The sequence below is a fragment of the Rhinichthys klamathensis genome, unplaced genomic scaffold (assembly GCF_029890125.1).
Source record: "Rhinichthys klamathensis goyatoka isolate OS25496 unplaced genomic scaffold, OSU_Roscu_1.1 h1tg000219l_1, whole genome shotgun sequence".
Lineage (NCBI taxonomy): Eukaryota > Metazoa > Chordata > Actinopteri > Cypriniformes > Leuciscidae > Rhinichthys > Rhinichthys klamathensis.
The window spans coordinates 45,245-55,000 of NW_026606743.1; the positions used below are offsets into that span (position 1 = coordinate 45,245).

General features: G+C 47.5%; 1 protein-coding gene across 2 annotated transcripts in view; it reads right to left on the reverse strand.

The window, feature by feature from the left end:
- LOC130097409 (transmembrane channel-like protein 7) overlaps positions 1-9,756 on the reverse strand; it is a 29,239-nt gene that overhangs the window by 4,877 nt on the left and 14,606 nt on the right. For both annotated transcript variants that reach the window (XM_056264237.1, XM_056264238.1), the window contains 6 exons: positions 8,775-8,922; positions 5,533-5,706; positions 5,231-5,385; positions 4,241-4,355; positions 3,890-3,987; positions 3,622-3,805 (listed from right to left, as the gene is read on the reverse strand). In XM_056264237.1, the coding sequence (XP_056120212.1) occupies positions 3,622-3,805; positions 3,890-3,987; positions 4,241-4,355; positions 5,231-5,385; positions 5,533-5,706; positions 8,775-8,922 (874 nt within the window). The remainder of the gene's footprint in view (positions 1-3,621; positions 3,806-3,889; positions 3,988-4,240; positions 4,356-5,230; positions 5,386-5,532; positions 5,707-8,774; positions 8,923-9,756) is intronic.

Sequence of the window (9,756 nt, forward strand, 5' to 3'; positions counted from 1 at the left end):
ACACCTGTGGGAGTAACATGCCTAACATAACTAACCACATAACACACTACAGGCTCACGCTACACCAGAGACACCTGTGGGAGTAACATGCCTAACATAACTAACCACATAACACACTACAGGCTCACACTACACCAGAGACACCTGTGGGAGTAACATGCCTAACATAACTAACCACATAACACACTACAGGCTCACACTACACCAGAGACACCTGTGGGAGTAACATGCCTAATATAACTAACCACATAACACACTACAGGCTCACACTACACCAGAGACACCTGTTGGAGTAACATGCCTAACATAACTAACCACATAACACACTACAGGCTCACACTACACCAGAGACACCTGTGGGAGTAACATGCCTAACATAACTAACCACATAACACACTACAGGCTCACGCTACACCAGAGACACCTGTGGGAGTAACATGCCTAACATAACTAACCACATAACACACTACAGGCTCACACTACACCAGAGAAACCTGTGGGAGTAACATGCCTAACATAACTAACCACATAACACACTACAGGCTCACACTACACCAGAGACACCTGTGGGAGTAACATGCCTAACATAACTAACCACATAACACACTACAGGCTCACACTACACCAGAGAAACCTGTGGGAGTAACATGCCTAATATAACTAACCACATAACACACTACAGGCTCACGCTACACCAGAGACACCTGTGGGAGTAACATGCCTAACATAACTAACCACATAACACACTACAGGCTCACGCTACACCAGAGACACCTGTGGGAGTAACATGCCTAACATAACTGACCACATAACACACTACAGGCTCATACTACACCAGAGACACCTGTGGGAGTAACATGCCTAACATGACTAACCACATAACACACTACAGGCTCACACTACACCAGAGACACCTGTGGGAGTAACATGCCTAATATAACTAACCACATAACACACTACAGGCTCACACTACACCAGAGACACCTGTGGGAGTAACATGCCTAACATGACTAACCACATAACACACTACAGGCTCACGCTACACCAGAGACACCTGTGGGAGTAACATGCCTAACATAACTAACCACATAACACACTACAGGCTCACGCTTCACCAGAGACACCTGTGGGAGTAACATGCCTAACATAACTAACCACATAACACACTACAGGCTCACACTACACCAGAGACACCTGTTGGAGTAACATGCCTAACATAACTAACCACATAACACACTACAGGCTCACACTACACCAGAGACACCTGTGGGAGTAACATGCCTAACATAACTAACCACATAACACACTACAGGCTCACGCTACACCAGAGACACCTGTGGGAGTAACATGCCTAACATGACTAACCACATAACACACTACAGGCTCACACTACACCAGAGACACCTGTGGGAGTAACATGCCTAACATGACTAACCACATAACACACTACAGGCTCACGCTACACCAGAGACACCTGTGGGAGTAACATGCCTAACATAACTAACCACATAACACACTACAGGCTCACACTACACCAGAGACACCTGTGGGAGTAACATGCCTAACATAACTAACCACATAACACACTACAGGCTCACACTACACCAGAGACACCTGTGGGAGTAACATGCCTAACATAACTAACCACATAACACACTACAGGCTCACACTACACCAGAGACACCTGTGGGAGTAACATGCCTAACATAACTAACCACATAACACACTACAGGCTCACGCTACACCAGAGACACCTGTGGGAGTAACATGCCTAACATAACTGACCACATAACACACTACAGGCTCACACTACACCAGAGACACCTGTGGGAGTAACATGCCTAATATAACTAACCACATAACACACTACAGGCTCACACTACACCAGAGACACCTGTGGGAGTAACATGCCTAACATAACTGACCACATAACACACTACAGGCTCACACTACACCAGAGACACCTGTGGGAGTAACATGCCTAATATAACTAACCACATAACACACTACAGGCTCACACTACACCAGAGACACCTGTGGGAGTAACATGCCTAATAGGGATGCGCGGTATACCGTTACTGCAAAAATACCGGTATATATTATATTGCAAACGGTACAATATCATAATTTTGTTCAATTCGGTATTTGATGCGCTGCTGTTTCGAAGTTCACCGCTAGGCGGCAGTGCGCTACCTAAACTGACGCGGGTCACGCGAAACCGGCAAACGGTGACAACAGAGGAACACGATGGATCAAACGAAGCTCATTCGAATTTCTACACGCCCGAAATTAATAAATAGAGAGAGCAGAATGAGTGAAATAAGGCATTACTTTGCCAACAAAAGTAATGAAAAAGTAAAGAAACAGATCTCAATGCACCACTCTGCAAACGGGGAGGCAACACATCAAATTTGCCGAAGCACTTGACTTGTCAGTTGCTCATCTTGACTTGTTGAAAGAGTTCCGAGATCGACAGGTTAGTCCATCATTCAACTGATTTAATTTAGACTTTTTTTGAACATTGAACAGCGAACAGCGCCGCGCATACATAAGAGCTTATAAATTATATGATAGGGTAAACACGAAAGCTCAAATCTGCTTGCATGACACGCTAGAACCAATTAAGTTTAGTCTCATCATTTTTGCACTTTCAAACAAACATATATTAATTGAATTTGAATGAATAAAGAATATGAATAATATTAATTTTAGTATTAGTGATAGTAAAATGAATGGCATAGTAGTGCCGCTGTGGTGACCCCTAGAGCAATAAGCATATATGAATATTACTAATATTACAATTAAGCTACATTTGTCAACATTCATTAGGTAACCTGACCTAACAGTAATATAGCATTTATTAATCTATCTATATCAATCAGTAATTAAATGACCTAGAAAATTAAATTTACTAATACATGTTTTTAGCATGTTAACATTACTTTATGCAATGCATTAAACTAATATGAACCCAAACAGTAACCAAACCAAGATGAATAAATGCAATAAATGTTGATAAACCTCTGTTGATGCATGACAGCTAATGGTTTACATGTCATTTCATTCTATTATTATTATTATATGTGAATCTATTATTATAGATATTAACCTATTTTAATTGTATAATTTCAGGGGTTTTTTTTCAAAATCAAAATTTAACCTACTGTATGTTCCCTGACTGAATTTTTTTTTTTACAATTTGATACATTTTCTTTGCACATTTGGTAGTGGAGAATTTCAAGCAGTGTTTTTTTAAGTGTCACTTAAATTTTGAGACTGTTTTTTTTTTTTTTTTAACCTGTGGTATCGATTTAGTATCGATACCGAGGTATTAGGTTCTGGTATCGTACCGAAGCCAAAATTGTGGTATCGAGCCATCCCTAATATAACTAACCACACTACAGGCTCACATTACACCAGAGACACCTGTGGGAGTAACATGCCTAACATGACTAACCACATAACACACTACACTATAGCTCTACATCACTGCCATGTTTATATAACATTAGACTAGTCTCTGACTGATAACGGAACACTTCCTAAACTGTAACACTGAAACAAGTGTTTTCTGTAAAGCTGCTCTGAAACATGTATTGTGAAGCACGCTTGAGTTGTGACCTTCTTGAGGTAGAAGACGAGGACGTATTTGACGGTGTTGATGGCGGGCAGCAGGGGGCAGTAGAAGGTGCCGATCCAGCAGATGGTTTGACCGTAGACGATCTCCAGCACGTTCTGAGGGACGGCAAACTCCTGCTGACCCCACCACCTCACCAAACCGTGGTCACAGTGGTTCACGATGATCCTGCAACAACCAGACGACTCTCAGACACACACCTCAGGGGAAACTGAGGCAGAACTCAAAACATCTGTACAAAACATCTCATACTTCCTGGGAAACTCCACGAAGATGGTGACGGCGGCGATGATCAGGAAGTCGAAGATCACGAGCTTGTACATCTCCTGCCCGACATGAGTCTCCCAGCACTGCAGCACAACACACTCATTTAGAGACGCACAACATACGTGTGTGTGTGAGTGTGTGTGTGTGCGTGTGGCGAAAATCACGAGGTTATACATCTCCTGCCCAACATGAGCCTCCCAGCACTGCAGGACAACACGTTTGTTTGTTTGTGTGAGTGAGTGTGTGAGAGTGAGTGAGTGAGTGAGTGAGTGAGTGAGTGAGTGAGTGAGTGAGTGAGTGAGTGAGTGAGTGAGTGAGTGAGAGTGTGAGACGTACAGGGTAGGTCTGATGGTTGTAGCCGCAGGGACAGTTTGAACTTTCACAGGACGTGATCTGGACCCACAGAGAGAAGAGCAGCACGCCGATGCTGGCCAAACGCATGAACACACACCTGAACACACACACACACATAATGAACATAATGCTTGTCACTGAACACACACATAATAAACATAACGCTTGTCACTGAACACACACACACTGAACATGGATGGGGGTCTCCCAGTTCAGGGTCAGCATACATTAAGAATATGTGGGCGGAGTCTCTCTGCAGGCGCACTGCACTCAGCCTATCAGAAGAGTGTGGGCGGAGTCTCTCTGCAGACGCACTGCACTCAGCCTATCAGAAGAGTGTGGGCGGAGTCTCTCTGCAGACGCACTGCACTCAGCCAATCAGAAGAGTGTGGCCGGAGTCTCTCTGCAGACGCACTGCACTCAGCCAATCAGAAGAGTGTGGCCGGAGTCTCTCTGCAGACGCACTGCACTCAGCCAATCAGAAGAGTGTGGGCGGAGTCTCTCTGCAGACGCACTGCACTCAGCCTATCAGAAGAGTGAGTGAGCGGAGTCTATCTGCAGGCGCACTGCACTCAGCCAATCAGAAGAGTGTGTGGGCGGAGTCTCTCTGCAGGCGCACTGCACTCAGCCAATCAGAAGAGTGTGTGTTTTTGTGTGAATAAAAATCCTAAATTAAATCTGTAAGTGATCATGTCTCTTCAGGAGACTTGTATTAAACCGTTCCATTCATATGAATAGACTTACAATGAAGGGACAGAAATCTCTCATATTTTAATAAAATACCTTTATTTGTATTCAGAAGATGAATGAAAGTATTATGGGTTTGGAAGGACATGAGGGTGAGTTAATGATGAGAGAGTTTTAGGGTGAACTAACGCTGTAATATAGTGGCTGTGGCTGTCAGTGTTTGGGAAAGGCAAGGGCATTTATAAGTGTGTGTGCAGCAGAGAGTGTGTGTGGTGCGAGCCTTGCCTCATCAGCGTGAAGCGGATCTCGAAGGCGGGCGAATAGTCCTCGAAGGTGATGATGAGGCTGAAGATCAGCGGCGTGATGAAGTTGGCCAGCGTGATGACGATGGAGGGCAGGTACTCCACCACCAGCTCCTGCAGGAACGCACTCTTCTCCTCCTACACACACACACCTCATTATAAACACCTTCACAAGGCAATGGCCGGCTCCGCCCATTTTGAGCTTCAGAAATGCTCATCAGAACCTACGGGTGACTTCACAGACACTACGCCCATATTGATTTACAGTCTATAGTCACAGCTCACCTTCACTTGCTTGCGCTGCGAGAACACCGTGGCCACGTAGATGCAGTAGAAGCAGGTGACTAGCACGGCCATGACGAAGAGGTTGAGCACGGCTCTGAGCGCGTAAATGCGGCACTTCTCACCCCGCGTGCGATTGGCCATCCGGCGCTTGATTCGCTCCTCCTCCAGATCCGTCTGTGGGCACAGGAACACAGGAGTTAAGCTCTCGTCCCTCAGGAACAGAGTTAAGCTCTCATGCCTCAGGAACACAGGAGTTAAGCTCTCGTCCCTCAGGAACACAGGAGTTACGCTCTCGTCCCTCAGGAACACAGGAGTTAAGCTCTCGTCCCTCAGGAACACAGGAGTTACGCTCTCGTCCCTCAGGAACACAGGAGTTAAGCTCTCGTCCCTCAGGAACACAGGAGTAAGGCTCTCGTCCCTAAGGAACACAGGAGTTAGGCTCTCGTCCCTCAGGAACACAGGAGTTAAGCTCTCGTCCCTCAGGAACAGAGTTAAGCTCTCATGCCTCAGGAACACAGGAGTTAGGCTCTCGTCCCTCAGGAACACAGGAGTTAAGCTCTCGTCCCTCAGGAACACAGGAGTTAGGCTCTCGTCCCTCAGGAACACAGGAGTTAAGCTCTCGTCCCTAAGGAACACAGGAGTTACGCTCTCGTCCCTCAGGAACACAGGAGTAAGGCTCTCGTCCCTAAGGAACACAGGAGATAAGCTCTCGTCCCTCAGGAACAGAGGAGTTAAGCTCTCATGCCTCAGGAACACAGGAGTTAGGCTCTCGTCCCTCAGGAACACAGGAGTTAGGCTCTCGTCCCTCAGGAACACAGGAGTTAAGCTCTCGTCCCTCAGGAACACAGGAGTTTGGCTCTCGTCCCTCAGGAACACAGGAGTAAGGCTCTCGTCCCTAAGGAACACAGGAGATAAGCTCTCGTCCCTCAGCAACAGAGGAGTTAAGCTCTCATGCCTCAGGAACACAGGAGTTAGGCTCTCGTCCCTCAGGAACACAGGAGTTAGGCTCTCGTCCCTCAGGAAGACAGGAGTTAAGCTCTCGTCCCTCAGGAACACAGGAGTTTGGCTCTCGTCCCTCAGGAACACAGGAGTAAGGCTCTCGTCCTTCAGAAACACAGGAGTTAGGCTCTCGTCCCTCAGGAACAGAGGAGTTAAGCTCTCGTCCCTCAGGAACAGAGGAGTTAAGCTCTCGTCCCTCAGGAACACAGGAGTTAAGCTCTCGTCCCTAAGGAACACAGGAGTTAAGCTCTCGTCCCTCAGGAACACAGGAGTTAGGCTCTCGTCCCTCAGGAACACAGGAGTTAGGCTCTCGTCCCTCAGGAACACAGGAGTAAGGCTCTCGTCCCTAAGGAACACAGGAGTTAAGCTCTCGTCCCTCAGGAACAGAGGAGTTAAGCTCTCATGCCTCAGGAACACAGGAGTTAAGCTCTCGTCCCTCAGGAACACAGGAGTTAAGCTCTCGTCCCTCAGGAACACAGGAGTTAAGCTCTCGTCCCTCAGGTACACAGGAGTTAGGCTCTCGTCCCTCAGGAACACAGGAGTTAGGCTCTCGTCCCTCAGGAACACAGGAGTTAAGCTCTCGTGCCTCAGGAACACAGGAGTGGAGCTCTCGTCCCTCAGGAACACAGGAGTTAAGCTCTCGTCCCTCAGGAACACAGAGGAGTTAAGCTCTAATCCCTCAGGAACACAGGAGTTAAGCTCTCATCCCTCAGGAACACAGGAGTTAAGCTCTCGTCCCTTATAAACACAGGAGTTAAGCTCTCGTCCCTCAGGAACACAGGAGTTAAGCTCTCATCACTCAGGAACACAGGAGTTAAGCTCTCATCACTCAGGAACACAGGAGTTAAGCTCTCGTCCCTCAGGAACACAGAGGAGTTAAGCTCTCATCCCTCAGGAACACAGGAGTTAAGCTCTCGTCCCTCAGGAACACAGGAGTTAAGCTCTCGTCCCTCAGGAACACAGGAGTTAAGCTCTCGTCCCTCAGGAACACAGGAGTTAAGCTCTCGTCCCTCAGGAACACAGGAGTTAAGCTCTCGTCCCTCAGGAACACAGGAGTTAAGCTCTCGTCTCTCAGGAACACAGGAGTTAAGCTCTCGTCCCTCAGGAACACAGGAGTTAAGCTCTCGTCCCTAAGGAACACAGGAGTTAAGCTCTCGTCCCTCAGGAACACAGGAGTTAAGCTCTCGTCCCTCAGGAACACAGGAGTTAAGCTCTCGTCCCTCGGGAACACAGGAGTTAAGCTCTCGTCCCTCAGGAACACAGGAGTTAAGCTCTCGTCCCTCGGGAACACAGGAGTTAAGCTCTCGTCCCTCGGGAACACAGGAGTTAAGCTCTCGTCCCTCAGGAACACAGGAGTTAAGCTCTCGTCCCTCGGGAACACAGGAGTTAAGCTCTCGTCCCTCAGGAACACAGGAGTTAAGCTCTCGTCCCTCGGGAACACAGGAGTTAAGCTCTCGTCCCTCGGGAACACAGGAGTTAAGCTCTCGTCCCTCAGGAACACAGGAGTTAAGCTCTCGTCCCTCAGGAACACAGGAGTTAAGCTCTCGTCCCTCGGGAACACAGGAGTTAAGCTCTCGTCCCTCGGGAACACAGGAGTTAAGCTCTCGTCCCTCGGGAACACAGGAGTTAAGCTCTCGTCCCTCGGGAACACAGGAGTTAAGCTCTCGTCCCTCGGGAACACAGGAGTTAAGCTCTCGTCCCTCAGGAACACAGGAGTTAAGCTCTCGTCCCTCAGGAACACAGGAGTTAAGCTCTCGTCCCTCGGGAACACAGGAGTTAAGCTCTCGTCCCTCGGGAACACAGGAGTTAAGCTCTCGTCCCTCGGGAACACAGGAGTTAAGCTCTCGTCCCTCGGGAACACAGGAGTTAAGCTCTCGTCCCTCAGGAACACAGGAGTTAAGCTCTCGTCCCTCAGGAACACAGGAGTTAAGCTCTCGTCCCTCAGGAACACAGGAGTTAAGCTCTCGTCCCTCAGGAACACAGGAGTTAAGCTCTCGTCCCTCAGGAACACAGGAGTTAGGCTCTCGTCCCTCAGGAACACAGGAGTTAAGCTCTCGTGCCTCAGGAACACAGGAGTTAAGCTCTCGTCCCTCAGGAACACAGGAGTTAAGCTCTCGTCCCTCAGGAACACAGGAGTTAAGCTCTCGTCCCTTAGGAACACAGGAGTTGAGCTCTCGTGCCTCAGGAACACAGGAGTTGAGCTCTCGTCCCTCAGGAGCTCACGGGAGTGGCAGGAGACGCACCTTCATCTCGTACAGTAAGCTGCTCCGCTTCAGCCGCGCCGCGTTTTCGTTGGTGATGCAGAAGTCCCAGCCCGCGAAGATCTTGTTGCAGAAACTCTGGAAGCGATCCTCGTCCTGAATGAGCTTGCGTTTGAAACCGGCCGCAGACCTAAACACACAGATATCATCAGATCACATGCCACCTACAGGTCTTCACCCGTACTGTCAGACCGAGATCTCCAATCTATAGATCTCCAATCTATTGCAGATGACCCTAGCCATCCCTTGTCCTGTCAGTTTAAGCTACTTCCCTCAGTAACTCTCTTATCCCGACTTCTGTTTTGATTTTAAACAAATTGCCCGAACTGTTTTAAATGTATTTCTTTACTTTTGTGTTTCAGAGACTGTGGGTATTTTGTGTTTTGTTGAATTGTTGTGTGTTTTGTCCTTGTGTTTATCTGCTGGCTGTACAAGTAATTACCCCTCGGGGACAATAAAGTTACCTTGACCTTGATTTCTTGGAAAGATATTTTTGAAGTGATTCGTCAACAGAACAATCCAAAAACACATTAAATAGCTAACTCTATAACCCACTGAAGAGATGCATGCCTATCCCTTACAGCCTCGCTTTCATTCCCGTTAAAAATCAAAGATGGCGCTGCTGTGAATAAGGTCTATATAGTGTATCTCTGATTGTGTTCGGCTGAAAGAAGATCGTCATATACACCTAGGATGTCTTGATGGTGAGTACCATAAAACTTCAAATAATAGCCGACTCCCAAATAGACGCCCGTCTCTTTTACATGCCTGGTGTGGCTGCAGGTTTGGGTACCGTATTTTCCGCACTATAAGGCGCACCGGATTATAAGGCGCATGAGATACTGCAGTCAAACGTTTGACTGGGTTTGCGTTATGCATCCACCAGATGTGCTAAAGGGAATGTCAACAAAACAGTCAGATGAAGTCAAACTTTATTAGGCGTTCTGACAACTCCGTTCACTCT